General features: G+C 44.0%; 1 protein-coding gene across 2 annotated transcripts; it reads right to left on the reverse strand.

The window, feature by feature from the left end:
* Window positions 1-474: 474 nt before the first annotated feature.
* LGALS9 (galectin 9) lies at window positions 475-14,102 on the reverse strand. Of its 2 annotated transcripts, XM_032779422.2 has the most exons (9): window positions 14,020-14,102; window positions 12,971-13,181; window positions 12,367-12,486; window positions 10,271-10,306; window positions 9,844-9,894; window positions 7,779-7,823; window positions 4,168-4,256; window positions 2,442-2,604; window positions 1,103-1,345 (listed from the first exon to the last, which is right to left on the reverse strand). In XM_032779422.2, the coding sequence occupies exons 1-9, from the start codon at window positions 14,058-14,060 to the stop codon at window positions 1,199-1,201; spliced, it is 903 nt and encodes a 300-aa protein (XP_032635313.2). In that variant the 5' UTR covers window positions 14,061-14,102; the 3' UTR covers window positions 1,103-1,198. The 2 variants fall into 2 exon arrangements, with proteins under 2 accessions (XP_032635314.2, XP_032635313.2); XM_032779423.2 differs by lacking the exon at window positions 9,844-9,894 and having other exon boundaries at window positions 475-1,345.
* Between the last annotated feature and the right edge of the window lie 3,588 nt (window positions 14,103-17,690).

A 17,690-nucleotide genomic window follows, 5' to 3' on the forward strand; every position in this document is an offset into this window, starting at 1 on the left:
TAGTTAATTGGCCTGTCTCACCACTGCAACACCCTATGTCATTTCCCAGTGCCTGGAAGGGGAACCCAGGCCCACCCTCCACACTGGGTTCCAGCCCAGGGATCCTCTAAGAAGCAACAAAGGTCTGCACAGTCCTACCTCTTGCTGCCGTTCCCCTGGGCTTTTTCCTACTTACCTGGCTTCCCTCTTCTAGGGGCCTGTCTACTTGGCAAGTTACTGCAGGACAAGCCAGGTGAGAATCTACAGCGTACCACCCTGCCACTCAGTAACGTCCCATATGAATTCTGCTTCAGCACAGGGAAAGTTGCGGGACTTTAATGTGCAGCAAGCTGGTGCGCTGTAGATTCAGACCCTGGCTTTCCCCACAGTAACTTGCGATGTAGACCGAATCTTTATCCATCAAGATGACAACACTCAACCTTAAGTTTGAAAAAAAAAATTTTAATGAGTTCTGAAGCCAATGAAAGCAGCACATTTTCTCCAAATGTTTTAATGTTAATTTTAATGCACAGATCCCTGATCATTCACTTACAAAATTAAGATTTCAGAGTAGCAGCCGTGTTAGTCTGTATCCACAAAAAGAACAGGAGTACTTGTGGCTCCTTAGAGACTAACAAATTTATTTGAGCATATGCTTTTGTGGGCTACAGACCACTTCATCGGATGCATAGACTGGAACATACAGCAAAGAAGATATTTATACATACAGAGAACATGAAAAGGTGGAAGTAGCCATACCAACTGTAAGAGGCCAATCAATTGAGATGAGCTATCATCAGCAGGAGAAAAAAAACTTTAGAACTGATAATCGAGATGACCCATAGAAGGTGTGAGGATACTTAACCTGGGGAAATAGATTCAGTTAGTATAATGACCCAACCATTCCCAGTCTCTGTTCAAACCTAACTTAATTATATCTAATTTGCATATTAATTAAGGTATCATCATAGTAAAAAGACTTATAAAATGAACAATATGATCTGAACAGAAGTAAAGTTCTAGCATATAAAAATCTCATGCAAAAAGTGTGGGTTGGTATTGTAGAAACAGCAGGATTGCTAGTTAGGTTGAAGTGGTTTTTAAAAAAAGAATTTGATTCTTGATTAAGTTTCAGTAGCAAATTGCCTAGTAAACTTCTAATTTTTGGGAGTGTACACAGAAGCCGACTGTTATATAAATTGTATGTAAGATTTCATCTTTAAACCTGAACACAGATCAGTGTAACATCACCTCCTATTTCAAGCCTGTCTATCTGCTGCAGGTTAGGAACTCGATGGTTGTATTCAAACTGGTGCTGTCCATTCACAGCCACCTTAAAGCAATGAGCGTCGCATAAAATCCAGATCTGCAAACCGAGGGAGGAAAAAAAGAGTGAAGAAATCCAATAAACAGGTATTCAGAAACAAGTGTGAAAAAGCAATAGCTATGGAGAAAAATATATAGAAGGCAGAAAATATATGAATTTCTCCCTCTTTTATAAAAATACATTTGCAAAGTTGCGCTTCTAAATCAGAGCAGTCATCAGTCTAGCGTTACGGGGCAGTGTGATCTGGTAGATTGAGCATTGGACAGGAGTCAGGGACTCTGGAGTTCTGAAGCCAGCTCTCACTGGTTTGCTGTGTGGCTGTGGGTAAGTCATTTAATTTCTGTGTTTAAGATTTCCCATCTATTATGTGGGGTTATCAATATTTTCTCACTACCCCACAGGGCTGACTGGGCTCCACAGCTCTGAAAATGTCAAACACTAAGTGTTACTACTGTGGGATTTACAATTCTAGCTCTCTCTGGGAAGCCTGCCTCCAGCAGGAATGTATATGGATGGTAAAGCCTTCATACAGCTAAATGGAGGGAAATTCTATTCGATGCTAGCCAGTCACTGGCTTATTCCCTGAAGCACAAGCACTGATAGTCCTTATACTGTTATCCTTACTATGAATACTGACCTAAACTTTCAAAAACAACAAGGAGTTCGGCGGCACCTTAAAGACTAACAGATTTAGTTGGGCGTAAGCTTTCGTGGGTGAAGATAAGAAGTGAGGTTTTTTACCCACGAAAGCTTACACCCAAATAAATCTGTTCGTCTTTAAAGTGCCCCCGGACTCCTTGTTGTTTTTGTGGATACAGACTAACACCACTATCTCCTGATACTAAACTTTCAAGAGTGACTAGGGATTTTAGTACCTTTCATTTTTGGCTGTCAGCTTGAGACACGTTGAAAAGACCTAATTTTCAGAGAGTGCTAAGCACTTGCCCTCTGAAAAATCAGGCCCCTTTAAAGGGTCTCAAATTGGACAACCAAGAGTCAATAACCACTTAACAATTTAAGGTGCTATTTCTCTCCCTAAATGTGCCTAAATGAATGTAAAGGCCTCAAAGGCCAAAAGCAAAATGTCCCTGTCAATTAGCATAATGAGTGACTAGTTTAAAATAGTTTTGCTCACTGTGAAGCTCTGCCCACGATGGAGAGGCATGCCACTTGGCAAGCCACGTTCCTCTGGCCCCCAGGACTGGTGCAGCTGACTGTTGCGGACAATGGTCTTCTCAGAGAATCTTGGGTTTAGATGTAAGGCAATGTGGTCGCCCCACTTCAGATTGACATGGAATCTAAACCACACGGGAGACAAATCACGTGCATGAGACCCCCCCAGTTTTAAACAAACAAACAAACAAACAAACAAACAAATATTCACTACAGTTTTAACTGGGGAACATAATATGATTAACTAGAAAGTGTGAAGTGCAAAGTGAGTATCAAGCGCAATAATACAGTACATGCATTTAAGCAACTTAAATAAAATATGCATCCTTTTATTTTGCAGCTGCAATTTGTGGCTGCTTCAAGTAGTTAATAGTTGGCGCAGGTTATAGAGCATTGAGTCACATACTGTCTTAGTTTCAAAGATGGTGTGCAACTGCAGTTCCCCTTCACTTTACATGGAAGTTGTAAGCGGTCCACTCCTCTGAGAATCAGGTAACCAGTTACCTGAATGTGACTACGAGTCAGGCAGTTAGATGTCGCCATCTGTGCTTGCAATTCATTATTCTCACAATTCATTGCTGATGTAAAGTAAAATGCTTGGCTGAAGCCCCCTTAAAAATTCTGACCAACAATTTTACTCATCACTATTGTATTCCTTATGTTTAAACTCAACAACAAGCTTGGCTTAATCAAAAGGTTGCACTGTCCTCTCCTGGTACTATGCCACTGTCATTTTCAGTATAAAATGCCTTGGCTGAAACATCACGTTGCTAAGATTAATTAAGATAGTGCTACAACAACTTCTAGTGAGATCTAAAAAAGCAAGCCCTGTCTTGTATGGAAGAACTGCTTTCCTCCCGTCTGCTGGGTGAAAATGTCACAGCTGTCTGTGCTGAATGAGTTAGCTGCCCAGGAGATTCCAAGAGCTCTCAGCATCTGTAGCCAGGCGTTCTGACAGACACCCCAACTCAGCAAGTTATTCCAGACAGACAGATCCCTCCACTGACATTAAGCATCACCGAAATCTACGGTACAGTTGGCAGCCCAGGCAAAATTTCCCACTGGGACTAAAATTTGCAAACCAAGAGCCAAATCTTACCCTCAGCTGTATGAAGTGGCTGAAACTGAAGTCAGTGGAAGGAATAGTGACCTCAGCTGACTCTCAATGAAGTCAATGCAAACACTCTCACTCAAGTCAATGGGAGTTGATCCCTAAAACTGTTAATTAAACGCCAGCTACACCGGCCTACTTGGAGTGGTGATTATAGGCATACAGGCATGTTGTGCAGCAGCTGAGGGGAAAACATGTTGGGAGAAACAACAGGCAGTTATAAAGGAAAAATCTTAAGGATGCCAGGACACGTCAACAGGAGCTGTGTTTGTGTGCAGAAGGATTGCAGAACTCGGCCCTAAGACAGTTATTTAAAATATAACGATGACTGTACGCTGGGGGAAAAGCCCTTACTGACAAGTGCATCTTCCCTGAACTTCAGAGACATCCGGGGCCGCCGGGGAAAAGGGGGGTAAGTGGCCCCCACAAGAATACAGTATTCTATAGTATTGCAAATTTTTTTTATGGAAGGAGCCCCCGAAATTGCTTTGCCCCAGGCCCCCTCAATCCTCTGGGCAGCCCTGGAGACATCTACACCTGTCTGCAATGCAGCCACGGGGCTGTCTCTGCTACTTACCGGTCAGCATCAAGAGGAATGGTCCCTGTTATTATGACAGATCTTGATGGATAAAAACCTCCAAAAATCGAAGTGTGGTATGGCACAGGCTAGTGTAAGATACAGGAAAACAGGCTTAAAAAAATATCACTCAGAACATACTTGCTCCCTTTTATTTTCACGCACCAGTGGGCATCTCACAAATGCACGTCAGTTAAAAACAAATTACAAAGGACGTCAAACATATCCTTCAACAAAAGAGTCAGGATGTTTCAGATCCATTTAGAGGTTGATTCTATCGCCAGTAGGGAGCACGAGTAATCTTGCAATACATTAAGCATTGCCCTGCACTGTGGGATAAGCAATACCGACTGTACCAAGCTTCTGACATTAAGGGTATGTCTGTACTGCAGCTGGGAGAGCTTCCCAGCACAGGGAGACAAACAAACTGTAGTTCTGTTTGAGCTAGTGAGCTAAAAATAGCAGTGTGGCCGGGGCAGCATGCAAGGTTGCTCAGGCGAGCTGAGTTCAAGCCTGCCCGACCCCCTGGGTACATACTGCTTGTGCTGCTGTAGCTACGCTGCTGTTATTAGCATGTTAGCTCCAGCAGAGTTAGAGTGTATTTGTCCAACAGGGCTGGGAAGCAGGCAGGGCCCCATCCTATTCAACTTATTCATAAATGATCTGGAAAAAGGATTAAACAGTGAGGTGGCAAAACTTGCAGATGATACCAAACTACTCAAGATAGTTAAATCCCAGGCAGACTGAGAAGAGCAACAAAAGGATCTCTCAAAACGGGGTGACCGGGCAACAAAATGGCAGATGAAATTCAATGTGGATAAATGTAAAGTAATGCACATTGGAAAACATAATCCCAATTATACATATAAAATGATGGGGTCTAAATTAGCTGTTACCACTCAAGAAAGAGATCTTGCAGTCATTGTGGATAGTTCTCTGAAAACATCCACTCAGTGTGCAGCGAACAGGATGTTGGGAATCATTAAGAAAGGGATAAATAATAGGACAGAAAATATCATATTGTCTCTATATAAATCCATGGTACGCCCATATCTTGAATACTGCGTGCAGATGTGGTCGCCCCATCTCAGAAAAGATATATTGGAATTGGAAAAGGGTCAGAAAAGGGCAACAAAAATGATTAGGGGTGTGGAATGGCTGCTGTCATGGTATAAATCCCCTCCTTGAACCTTAGAGTGCAAAAGATGGGGTACTAGCATGAATTTCTCTAAGCTTAATTACCAGCTTAGATCTGATAGGCTGCCACCAACCAGGACTTACAGTGCCTGGTACACTGTGGTCCCCCCAAAACCTTCCCTGGGGACCCCAAGACCCAGATCCCCTGGATCTTGACCCAAGGAAAGTAAACCCTTTCCCCCACTGTTGCCTCTCCCAGGCTTCCCCTCCCTGGGTTACCCTGGAAGATCACCCTGATTCAAACTCCTTGAATCTTAAAACAGAGAGGAATTCCACCTCCACCCCTCCCCTCTCCCACAAATTCCCTGGTGAGTACCGACTCAATTTCCTTTGAGCCTTTACAAGGGAAAAAATCAATCAGGTCTTTTAAAAAGAAAAGCTTTTAATAAAAGAAAGAAAAAATAAGAATTCTCTGTAAATTTAAGGTGGAATATTACAGGGTCTTTCAGCTTATAGACACTAGAGAGAAGCCTCCCCCCAGCCTACATACAAATTGCAACAGGGATACAATTCTTCCAGCCAAATACACATTTGCAAATAAAGAAAAACAATTAAAAAGACTAAACTGCCTTTCTACTTGTATTTACTACTAGAACAGAAAATTAGAGAGCCTGTAGGTACATCCGGTCACTCTCAGAACCCAGAGAGAACAACGGACAAACAAACAACAACTTCCCTCCACTGAGATTTGAAAGTATCTTGTCCCCCGATTGGTCCTCTGGTCAGGTGTCCCAGGTTCACTGCTTGTAACCCTTTACAGGTAAAAGAGACATTAACCCTTAATTATCTGTTTATGACAGCTGCCGTATGAGGAGAGATTAATAAGATTGGGACGTCTCAACTTGGAAAAGAGACGACTAAGGGGGGATATGATAGGGGTCTGTAAAATCATGACTGGCGTGGAGAAAGTAGATAAGGAAGTGTTATTTACTCCTTCTCATAACGCAGGAAGTAAGGGTCACCAATGAAAATAATAGGCAGCAGGTTTAAAACAAACAAAATAGAGTATTTTTTCACACAGTGCACAGTTGGTCTGTGGAACTCCTTGTCAGAGGATGTTGTGAAGGCCAAGAAACAGGGTTCAGAAAAGATACAGATAAATTCATGGAGGACAGGTCCATCAATGGCTATTAGCCAGGCTGGGCAGGGATGGTGTCCCTAGCCTCTGTTTGCCAGAAGCTGGGAATTGGCGACAGAGGATGGATCGCTTGATGATTCCCTGTTCTGTTCATTCCCTCTAGGGCACCTGGCATTGGTCACTGTCAGTAGACAGGATACTGGGCTAGAGGGACCTTTGGTGTGACCCAGTATGGCTGTTCTTATGAACTATCAGAGTTCAAGCCTGCTCGACCCCCTGGGTACACACTGCTTGTGCTGCTGTGACTACGCTGCTGTTAGCACACTGGCTCAAGCAGAGCTAGCATGAAGTTGTCCAACAGGGCTGGTAAGCAGTCTCCCAGGTGCAGTGTTGACATACCCTAAATGCCAGATCCTCTGCTGGTGTAAATCAGCATAGTTTCATATCAGTCAATAGAGCTGCACTGATTTTCATCAGCTGAGACTCTTGGGCAGAAAAGAGGATGACTTTAGGAGCTGTGTAGCTGAAAAAGCCTGAGGCTCACTCCTAATGAAATTATGCACTCCCTGCGTTATTGCTTTTCATGAGACATTCACTTAGAGAAGGGCCCAAACCATAACATCACATCTGAACACCCATGAACTTGGGCAGAGTGTAGTCAAACAAAAACCCCAGATCCAAATAAGCCAGAATCCTGGCAACACCCGGATCTGGATATGAATGGTCCATCTTGGGCTCCACCCTCCATAGAACAGGTGCAGCAGGGAGTGCTTGTCCAAGCTTCCCTATATCACTAACATGCTGTAAGCTGAATCTGCAGGGAGCACCTGGGGCAGGTGGCAGTGGGGTGAGAGAATAGATTGGTCTCCAAGGTCCAATCAGTCATTGGCTTCCCCTTCTCTAATGAGACCAATCTGCCCCAGTTGTTGTGACCTGACTCCTGAGAACTAGACTGAGACCCACCAAACCACACCGAGGTCATCACTATTACTTTTAATGTTCATCTTTAGTTTTATTTAGCTCAATCCGTCCCACCCCCACTGGAATGCTAGGTAGCAATCAAAGCAAGCAGGCTCACCAACGCAGGTGTAGGGAACCTTTCCCATAAGAAAGCTGTTCTGGAGACTATTCTTTCCACTGTTGGATAACCTGGTGGGCGTTTTTCTTTCCCAATGTGACAATTCAGAGAAGTCACTCCTCCTGACAGTCTCTCACCTCTCTGAAATCACATTCTCAGCCGGAATTCTTTCTCACTTGATCTTTCAGCACTTCAGAGTTAAAAAGTACCCACCTCCCCAGTGATGCCAACCACTTAGAGAATGTTATAAAGACTTACATAAGTTTGCGGCTGGTATGGTCCAGGTGGGAAAGCAGGATTGGACTACAAACAGAAAGGAAAGGAGAAAAGATCTCACACATCTGAACAGGCAGCCATGATAAGCAGGCAGAGTTAAAACAAAAGTGCATTTACCAATTCCGTAAGAGCCACACTTCCAATTGTTAAAGGTAATCCACTCGTTCTTTTAACTATGCCTTACCTGTGTGTATTAATTTTAGAAGTCTGTAAACCACACCACGTGTTTTAAAGTGGGAGAGGGAGGAGGTTCCAATGACAATTTTGAAATGGGATAGAGCAAGCTCCCTTTTAGACATTTGGTTAATAAAAGTTTTCTATCTGTGCTGCCTAAAGTAGAGCCGCCGAGACAAATTCTGTTCTTAGTGACACCCACGGAACCTCATGGACCTCTGAGAGCAGAGTTTTCAGAAGCAACACACAACAAAGAAAAGGGCCCAATCCTTCTTGGAAGGGATTCTCAAAAGCACTAAACGCTGCCTAATTCTACTCTCTTTGGCAGCAATGGAAGTTGAGGGTCCTCAGCACCTCACAGGCAGGGGCGGCTCTAGACATTTCGCCGCCTCAAGCATGGCGGTATGCCGTGGGGGGTGCTCTGCCGGTCGCCGGTCCCGTGGCTCCAGTGGACCTCCTGCAGGCGTGCCTGTGGAGGGTATGCCGGTCCCGCGGCTTCGGTGGACCTCCCCCAGGCACGGGACCAGCGGACCCTCCACAGGCACGCTGCCGAAGGCTGCCTGCCTGCCACCCTCCTGGCGACCAGCAGAACACCCCCTGTGGCATGCCGCCCCAAGTATGCGCTTGGCATGCTGGGGCCCGGAGCTGCCCCTGCTCATAGGATTGGACCCCAAGACAATCATTTCACATTAGTATCCCTCCAAAAGCACCAGTCTGGAGTCGAAATATCGCGCACACATGAATAAGAAGGGTACGAAAGTTGGCTGCTCTAGTTCTTCCTAAGCTTGCCTGAGCAGACCTGGAATACTAGGTTGGGCCATGTTCTGCTCTCAGTTACATTGATGTACAGGAACTCCTCACTTATAGTCGTCCCGGTAACGCTGTTCTTTTGTTAAGTTGCTGACCAGTTAGGGAACATGCTCGTTTAAAGTTGTGCAATGCTCCCTTCTAATGTCGTTTGGCAGCCGCCTGCTTTGTCCACTGCTTACAGGAAGAGCAGCCCGTTGGAGCTAGCTGGTGGGGGCTTGGAACCAGGGTGGACCAGCAGCCCCCCTATCTGCTCCCCACTGCCCTAAGTTCCCTGTGCAGCAGCTGTCCCTCCCCCCACTGCCATGTGCTGCTCCTGCCCTCTGCCTTGGAGCTGCTCCCAGAGACTCCTGCTTGCTGTGGGGCGGGGAGGGCAGAAGAGGGGGGCTAATGTCAGGGTGTTTCTCTCACCCCCCTGCTCCTGACCCCGCTTACCCTATCTTCCATAGAGCAGGGGGGACACACAAGGGATGGAGGGAGCTTCCAGGCAGTAGCTGCGGGTCTCAGCAAGATGATTTAATTAACAAGGCAGTGTACTTAAGCCTGGAGTCAGCTACTTAAAGGGGAAATGCACATTTTTTCTCTCTCACACAGGGTGTGTGTCTCTGTCTGCCCTCCCTCCTTTCCTGCTGCCTTGTAGAGTGTTGTGAGAGTTAACCCTTGAGGGCTCAGTCAATTGCTAGTTCATTTAGCAGTAAGGCATTCCCTAGGAAATATCCCACCCTCTGACTCTTCCACCTCAACCAAGCTTCACAATCATCATCACTGTGTACCAGTATGACTGCTGAAAAAAATTTCCCTGGAACCTAACCCCTCATTTATATTAATTCTTATGGGGAAATTGGATTCGCTTAACATCGTTTTGCTTAAAGTTTCATTTTTCAGGAACATAACTACAATGTTAAGTAAGGAGTTCCTGTAATAAAATCCAGACTAACGCTATTCAAGCAAATTGAATTATTTTCTACTTACACTGTGTAAAAGAGAACTCTATTTAGCCCATTGAGTCAAGCAGAAAAATTTCCCTTCAGTTAATACAAACGGATTCAGCATCACTTGAACTCACACTATATGTTGATCCAGGAGCAAACTGTGTAGGTGGGAAAGCTGCATTGGCCTGAAAAGCGAAAGACCATCTTGGTACTTAACAAATCAAAGATTAGGCACTAGAAGGCACTAGCAACACAGAAATCAAGTGAATCTTTGTAATGTACAAATTAACCCTGAAAAAGTTAAGAAGAAAGCCCAGACAGTGATATTTTTTTCTCTCCTTTGGCATACTGCCATTATTATCTTTGCATGCACTGACAATATGTTTCTTTCTGATAAAATTATACAGAATCCTGTGGCTACTGAACAATTCTTGCTTCAGATTTTTTTGTGGGGAGAAGAAATAGATATAGCTTGTCAGATCTGCTCTGCTTTCCAACTTTGGTTGATATAAGCCAACAAAAGGAACAAAGTGCACAAAGAAAATTAGATTAAACACTTACTATCCCAGCTGCTCTAGGACACCAAGCACCCGGGGGCTAAATGTTATGAAAAAGAAAAAATTAGTGCAAAAGGCTTGAATGGCAAAATCAACTGACAGAAGCAATGTGCTCTAGTGATTCCAGCACCCATGTGGGAGTCAGGGGATGTGGGTATAAACTCTTCCACGAACTTGCTATGCAAGCTTGGGCAAATGTCATAGGGTCAGATTCTGCCACCCTGACTCACAGTGAGAAAAAACTTATTCCATGAGTTCTGGGAACTGGGAATACGCATGGAGTAAGGTACGGTGCTCCCCAGCATGAGTAAATATAGGCCATCATCTTGCCCAAAATCAAGAAAGCAACCCTGTTTAGGAAGGGTGCTTAAGCATATGCTAACATCCCATTGATGTGAAAGTTACGCACATGCTTAAGAACTTTGTTGTATTGGGGCTTCTGTTTATGATTCAATTTCCCCATGTTATAAACAAAGATAATACTTACAATTGCCTTCTCATCAGACCATATCTCACCTAATAATTCCCTGTCATTGCAAGGGCATTGGGCATTGGTGACAGTTTTGTAAAGGGGCCACTTAGTGCACAAGAAACACACTCTGCTTATGGCATTGCAGCCTGGGAACTTGCTGCTTTACTCAACTATATACAGATGGGGGTGAGGAGGGGGAGGGTGGTGAAAAACACACACTAAGTAAACAGGAAATGAAGGAAGGGTGGAGCATGGCTCACCCCATAATACTCTGACCCAGTGGCTCTCAACCTTTCCAGACTACTGTATCCCTTTCAGGAGTCTGATTTGTCTTGTGTACCCCCAAGTTTCACCTCACTTAAAACCTGTTTCCTTACAAAATCAGACATAAAAATACAAATGTGTCACAGCACACTATTACTGAAAAATTGCTGACTTTCTCATTTTTACCATATAATTATAAAATAAATCATTTGGAATATAAATATAGTACTTACATTTCAGTATACGGAGCAGGATAAACAAGTCATTGTCTGCATGAAATTTTTGTTTCTACTGACTTTGGCAGTGCTTTTTATGTAGCCTGTTGTAAAACTAGGCAAATATTTGATGAGTTGATGGACCTTCCGCAAGATCTCTGCATAATCCCAGGGGTACATGTACCCCTGGTTGAAAACCACTGCTCTGCGTAACCCAGTTAACTCCTTAATGACCTTTACTCCTTTACTACAGGCAGTTTGGTTTCTCCTATGACACACATTTTAGTTTCCAGAGGACTAAAATGTTATGGTCTAACTAAAGTCTTTGTATTTAATACAAAAGTCCTGGGTAAAAACTAATGGTCTGTGATATTCAGAAGGTCAGCCTGGATGATCTGATGGTCCCTTTTGGCCTTAAAAATACACGAAACTATGAAGTCTCTTCTAACCCCCTGCTAGGGCATTGGTCTAGTACCAACTCAGAGAGAATCAGAATCAGTGACACTACTTGTTCTTTGTAGGCCTATAAGTTCCTTGTAGGTCTCCAATCGCCTCACTTGTCATATTTAATGGGTTTATAACACAAGGTGGTCTGGCAGTAGGCTCATTACTATTTCCCTGACAGGCTTGCCTCCAGTTCAGTAAATTCGGGAATACATCAGAGGATTTTTTCTTACCAGTAAAATATTGGGTTTAAGAACCAAGGGTCGAATCCTGCAAGGACCCCAATGATTCCTGAAAGGATCTGAACATCCTCATCCCACACTGAGCCCAGAGCTCACTCAGTTCACTGGCATTTTTTCCACAGTTGGTTTAACTTAGTTGCAGTTTCACTGATGGCAGGAAAATTGGAAGCACGAGCACGGACAAGCATTGGCTTTTTATCATCCTGTCATCTTGGAGCATGACTTGGCAATAAACAATACCTGCACTCTGGCCACACTAGTGTTTTCCCCATCGTCAGTAAACACCAGTAAAGCTCCACCACTGGGAGCACTAGTGGGGACAAGGCCAGTGTGAGATATTCAGCAACTCACAGGATGTTCTCAGATTCTCACTGGATCATGCCCCAAATCTCTGCAAATACTAGAGTCTCTCTAGTTCCCCTTGTAGTTCTGAAACACTAAAATACATGCAATTGGCACTTACAGCAGTAGTTTGGAAGCTGATGATTGCCACATCCACATCCCCAGACACACTAAGATGGTTCACTTTGGAAAGTGGAATCCGGTGCTTGTACTCCACGAAGGGATTTCCATTTACAGCAACCTGTCATGTTTAAAAAGCAGAAGTTATTCTTTTGGAATAAAGGATAATGTCTCATGTCCATAAGAAAATGTAAGGTTTGTTTTTTAAAAAAATTACAAAATCTAAGAACAATAGAAATATTTCTATGAAGTTTTACAAAAATCTATTTTACAAAAATCAATTCAAAATAAACCAACACCTCCCTCCAGCTTTTGCAACCAGAACACTGCAGCACTGTGCTAGTGCCTGTGAACCCAAAAATGAAATTCACTAGAAACTGACTAAGACCTCACGGAAAACTGACTAGTCTTTGAATTATCTAAATGGATTAAGGCCACAAACCTGTAAACACATATTCAAATAAATGAAAAGACTCCCAGTAAAGATTCCCTATAAAAGAGAATTGTTTTAATAAAACTCTTTAGATGTGAGAATGTTCCCTGATTCAGCAGAATAGCCATTTTATAATTAATTTGCAAATAAAATACAGTATTCAAAAAATTACCTGGAACGAGTCGCATTTTACCAAAACCCGAATCTCAAAGGGGTGACCTTTAAAAAAAGGCATTTCATATTTCCTCTCCTCTCTTCCCCAATTCTGTCTTTCAAAAGTATTGCAAACCACACATCCACCCTCTTCAAATCGTGGGTTAAAATGCAAAGCAATATCAGCATGAGGACTTGGGCAGGATCCACACTGAAGGTCTATCTTGAAGCTGTGAAGGAAAAAAGTACAAAGAGGAACTCAACTGAGCATGGTTTAGAAATCTAGTGTGCTTTCACTTGTAGCCAAAATAGTCTTTATACAGGACTAGCCTCTGCTCTCTCTCAAAGATGTCTCTTTTGTCAGTACAACATTTCTACACGGAAAGTCTAAAGCAACATAGTAATTTATGATCACAATCTAGTCTATTGTGAAAACAAACCTCATAGTGATCACACTTAGTAGGTAAGCCTGTGCTAACTGATTTTATCCTGCTGAAAACCAACTGAGGTTATGATCCTCCAAATGCTTACTTCTGGGCAGAGACTTTTTTTACCATGACTGGTCCCACTGAAGTTATTGGAATTAAGCGTAATGTTTAGGACTATTCCCAGTAGTAAATATTTGTAGGATCAGTGTTCAAATGAACAACTTGAATATTTACAATGCATGTTTCAACACTACTGAGCCTATTGAGATATTTCCAGTGTTTTAACTGACCTTCCTTCTGAGATAACTGCGTGACTGGCACATTATAAGATTGGAACTACTTATTGTTGCGATAGCACCTCTATCAAAGGTCCGTTTCCTATAGTATCAATTATAGCAATGTCAGACCAGATCTCGCATGCTCTCAAAGCCATATCTGAACGACTCTGTCAACAGATTAGAATTGGATCAGTATTTCTGGGAATGGGGGAAACTTTCCCACAGACAAATTCCTCTGAGTCACTAGAGCAAACCTCCTAACTTCTTCCTGGTCATGCTGCAGCGAGTGGAAACATTCCAAGATTCTCAACAGTTGACTTTAGGCACAGAAGTGGAGCAGTCGTATTCCTACAAGCACACACCTGTCACATGTAGGAAGAACAGTTCCACAGATGACAACCATCAATCCGTCACGAAGACCGCCAGGAATAGGGCCAGTGAATGGGACAGACTGGGGGATAGAAAGAAAGCAACACAGTGAACATTAGAGGGTACAATATTTAAATCACTTTTCTAATCCTGAACTGATGTTCATCTCCCATTCATCTGGCTGTGGTTTTAGACTCCTCTGCCTGACGAGGCACTACAATTCCAGCCTGATGAACTGAAGTCAGTATGCCGCAAAATTTCTCTCTGAGGACTGTTCCTAAAGAGCAAGACTTGCTGTGTAAAGGCACATCCCTCACAGCCCGGCTCCGTAAGATGAAAAAGCCAAAGCTCAGTCGATCTTAGTGGCAACAGTCAGCATTCCTTCCTGCCAGGCAGTGTGGCCTGGTGGATAGAATAATGCATTGGTTCAGGAGACCTGGGATCAACTCTCAGCTCTGCCCCCAGCCTGCTGGGTAACCACAGGCAAGTTACTTCCCTTCCCTGTGCCTCAGTTTCTCCATCTGCAAATGTAACAAGAATGCCACTCACAGCCTGGATGGTCAGCCTGGGGTGGTTCATGGTTGGGGTCTCCAGCTAGAGCCTGGCTGCCCACCAGGGTTCCGGCTCCGCACTCCCAACCAGGCTGCTGCCTGGGTTCCCCCCTCCGATCCAGGCTGTGCCTGCCTGGCTCCTCACTCCTAGCTCTGAGCCCAGCTGCATTAGGCAGCTCCCATGCTACTGGCAAGGAACATGGAGCTGAGAACCCAGGGGCAGCCCTGCTCAGATTGGGGAGCCGAGAGCCCAGCGGCAGCGTGCTACAGCAGGGAGCCCAGGGGTCAGCTGGGCTCCCGGTGAGAAGCTGCGCCCAGAGCTGACAGCCCAGGCTCTCAGCCCCTCTAAGTTAGTGGAAATGCTCCTGGTGTGGTGCTACTCAGAAGCTTGAAACAAAGAGAAGTTTCTTGAAGTAAAAAAACAAGCAAACAGCCCAACATTACCGAAGCAGACTACATCTATTCTGCATATGGAAGCATAAAAACATGTTCATTCCAGTTTTCACAGCACAGACAAACACTGACTTTGTGGTGTTAAAAAATATTGTGGTTTTTTTTAAAATCTGAGCCCTCATCTACACTACAGGGTGAGGTCGAATTTAGTCGCGCTAGGTCGATTTTATAATGAAGCAACCCCGTTTCGTCTACCTAAAGGGCTCTTAAAATCGACTTCTGTACTCCTCCCCGGTGAGGGAAGTAGCGCTAAAATTGACCTTGCTGGGTCAAATTTGGGGTAGTGTGGACCCAGCAAGGTACTGGCCTCTGGGAACTATCCCAGAGTGCTCTATTGTGACCGCTCTGGTCAGCATTTTGAACTCTGATGCACTAGTCAGGTTCACAGGAGAAGCCCTGGTCACTTTTGAATTTCATTTCCTGTTTGGGCAGCGTGGCGAACTCTTGACTTTGTGGTTTTTAATCTGAGTTCCTTTTTCTCTCCGGCTTAGTTCTTTCATGTGTAACATTTTTTGGCAGAGGACTTGAGTGTAAGAATGTTACAATTTCCTATACCAATGGTAAAAGAATAATATGAAGAGATTATAGGTGCAAAACTTGCAAGCATTTATTTGTAAGGAAGCTAACAAGACAGATTTCCTCTTGTTTCGACAGATTTCTTTGCTGTGATCATTCATCACCCCAAACCCGGGAATAATGCTCCTTCTCATTTTGGATCTCTGGGCTGCTGCGCAATGGTATCCATTTCCTGTTCCTCAAAGATGCACTCAGGAAACAAGGAGTTTTGATCCTCCTCTGCCTCACACCTTGTGTGATTATTTGCACCTGTGCAAAGCAGGTGTACAAATATATTCCCAGCAGAGATTCTGATTTGACAGCATTTTGCACTCAGATGTAGATGAATACACAAGGTGCAGGGCAGTGGAGAATCATATTTCCTAACGAGGACCTGGCTTTTTCCAAGAAGCTGTGGAATGCCTTAGTCCAAAAGTGAGAAACTCAGTCACTGGGACAAATTTGTCCCTGGTATTATTGGAGTTTACAGCAGCGATGCATAAGGCCCAATGTCTTCTCCAACGAATTGCTGTGACCCCATCCCGTTTCACTGCCTTATGAACCCTGGTGGCATATTACTTTCTCTACCAGACCTGGGACACTTGGGGCCAGTGTATTTAGGTGCCTAAAGACACAGATAGGGGCCTAACGGATTTTCAAAAACGTTTATGAGTTTGGTGCCTGGAGAGACAAGTGGCCGAGGTGATATCCCTTACTGGATGAACGTCTGTTGGTGAGAGAGACAAGCTTTCGAGCTACACAGAGCTCTCGGTCTGGGAAAGGTCCTCGGAGTGTCACAGTTAAATACAGCGGTGAACAGAGAGTTTAGCACAGTGGCTCTCAACCTTTCCAGACCTCAGTACCCCTTTTTAGAGTCTGATGTGTCTTGTGTACCCCCAAGTTTCACCTCACTTAAAAACTTACAAAATCAGACATAAAAAATGCAAACGTGTCACAGCACAGTAGTCCTGAAAAACTGCTGACTTTCTCATTGTTACCATATCATTATAAAATAAATCAATTGGAATATAAACATTGTACTTACATTTCAGTGTCTAGCATATGGAGCAGTAGAAACAAATCATTGTCTATTAAATTTTAGTTTGTACTGACTTTGACAGTGCTTTTTATGTAGCCTGTAGCAAAACTAGGCAAATATCTAGATGAGTTGATGGACCCCCCTGGAAAATCTCCAAGTACCCCCAGGGGTACACGTACCCCTGGTTGGGAACCATTGGTTTAGCGTAAGTCGTTAGCGCATATTCTAAGCGACCATTCACGGTGCCTGGTTCCTTTTGAAAATCCCACTAGGTGCCCCTCTGTGGCGCTTGGCCCCTGCACACCTTTGGAAATCTGGTCCTTGGTCACTTTCAGCAGGTGACTCAGCCTGCGCCCAGAAAGGGGCTTAGGAGGAGCAACTTGGGGATAACAGATGTTAGAACGGGTTCCTGTCTGCATCCTGTATCACTTGCCATACCGGTATTGCCCTGGCCTCTTCTTTTGTCATTCAGTGTTCGACCCATTCTACAACAATATGCATTACCTCACCTTTTGGGGGCGAAGCCAGACCTTTTGGCACCTGCTCCCCTATTTGGTGTAAACATTGCTTGTGCCAATCAGAGGCGAACACACACAGGTTTTGGGGTCTGTCCACTATGACACTTCTGTGATGTCATAGTGGGTATTTTAGGGGTTGCCCTGCCATGTGCAGGCAGAGAGCGGAGGGAACGTGTTCCGGTGTTTATCCCGATTGTTGCCGTAACCGAGCCTGATCACCATCGGAAGCCTCTTCTCAGCTCACGTGTTTATGATGCTTCTCGTTTGAGCCGGTCGTGTGTGTTCGGTTTGTATCTTGTAACGTATCAGTTAATTTGCTAATGCTGCATTTTGTTTATAAATATGTTAGTAGATATTTTAGGATTGTTGTGTTTTAGGTTTGTTTACTCTATTGCTATCATAGCTTGCTTCTCTACCCCTTGTAACTATCCCAATAAATTATTTGATTGATTTTAGTTTGTGTGTGGGTGTCGTCTGCAGTCTGCCTACGCTGATCCATTACTTTCCTTGATCTATTACCTATATGGGTCTGTTGCACGTGCAGCCTG

The sequence above is a fragment of the Chelonoidis abingdonii genome, chromosome 20 (genome assembly GCF_003597395.2).
Source record: "Chelonoidis abingdonii isolate Lonesome George chromosome 20, CheloAbing_2.0, whole genome shotgun sequence".
NCBI lineage: Eukaryota > Metazoa > Chordata > Testudines > Testudinidae > Chelonoidis > Chelonoidis abingdonii.